Source organism: Dipodomys ordii, unplaced genomic scaffold (genome assembly GCF_000151885.1).
Source record: "Dipodomys ordii isolate 6190 unplaced genomic scaffold, Dord_2.0 Scaffold202, whole genome shotgun sequence".
In the NCBI taxonomy this organism is placed as follows: domain Eukaryota; kingdom Metazoa; phylum Chordata; class Mammalia; order Rodentia; family Heteromyidae; genus Dipodomys; species Dipodomys ordii.
Genome location: NW_012267418.1, coordinates 489,027 through 489,611, shown reverse-complemented (window position 1 = coordinate 489,611; position 585 = coordinate 489,027). Strand labels below are relative to the sequence as shown.

At 67.0% G+C, this 585-nt stretch overlaps 1 protein-coding gene across 2 annotated transcripts in view; it reads left to right on the top strand.

Moving 5' to 3' along the window:
• LOC105999877 (HLA class II histocompatibility antigen, DP beta 1 chain) overlaps positions 1–585 on the top strand; it is an 11,609-nt gene that overhangs the window by 6,633 nt on the left and 4,391 nt on the right. Inside the window, exon 2 of one of the 2 annotated variants that reach the window (XM_013035026.1) lies at positions 289–552. The exons of the other annotated variant lie outside the window; for it this stretch is intronic. Coding sequence (XP_012890480.1) covers positions 289–552 — 264 coding nt within the window. The remainder of the gene's footprint in view (positions 1–288; positions 553–585) is intronic. 2 annotated transcript variants of the gene reach the window in all.

The window sequence follows — 585 nt, the reverse complement described above, 5'->3', positions numbered from 1 at the left end:
ATTCTAGTAGAACGGATACTGCCTGGCACGTTAGTGACCGTCATTAAAGTATGGGGCAGGGGCGGGGGTGTCCACGTTACTGGGCCGGGTCACACAGCAATGGGTGACATCAGGTGAAGGCGACGGGGCGCCCCCGGGCGGGAGGTCAGGGACGTTGAGGGGCGGGGGAGAGACCAGACGGGTTGGGCCAGGGCAGGAGCTGGGGGCGGGCGGAGTTTGGGGAGGGGCCGGGCGGGGTGCGGGGCGGGGTGTCGGTGTCAGGCTCACCCTCCCGCCCTCCCCGCGCAGAGAATTACGTGCTTCTGTCACTGGACGAGTGCTACGCGTTGAACGGGACGCAGCGCTATGTGGAGAGAAACATCTACAACCGGGAGGAGATCGTGCGCTTCGACAGCGAGGTCGGGGAGTACCGCGCGGTGACCGAGCTGGGGCGGCCCTCAGCCGAGTACTGGAACAGCCAGCAGGACTTCCTGGAGCAGAAGCGGGCGGAGGTGGACACCGTGTGCAGACACAACTACGAGCTGGACGAGGGCTTCACCCTGAAGCGCCGGGGTGAGCGCGGCGGGGTCAGCGGCCCCCAAGGCC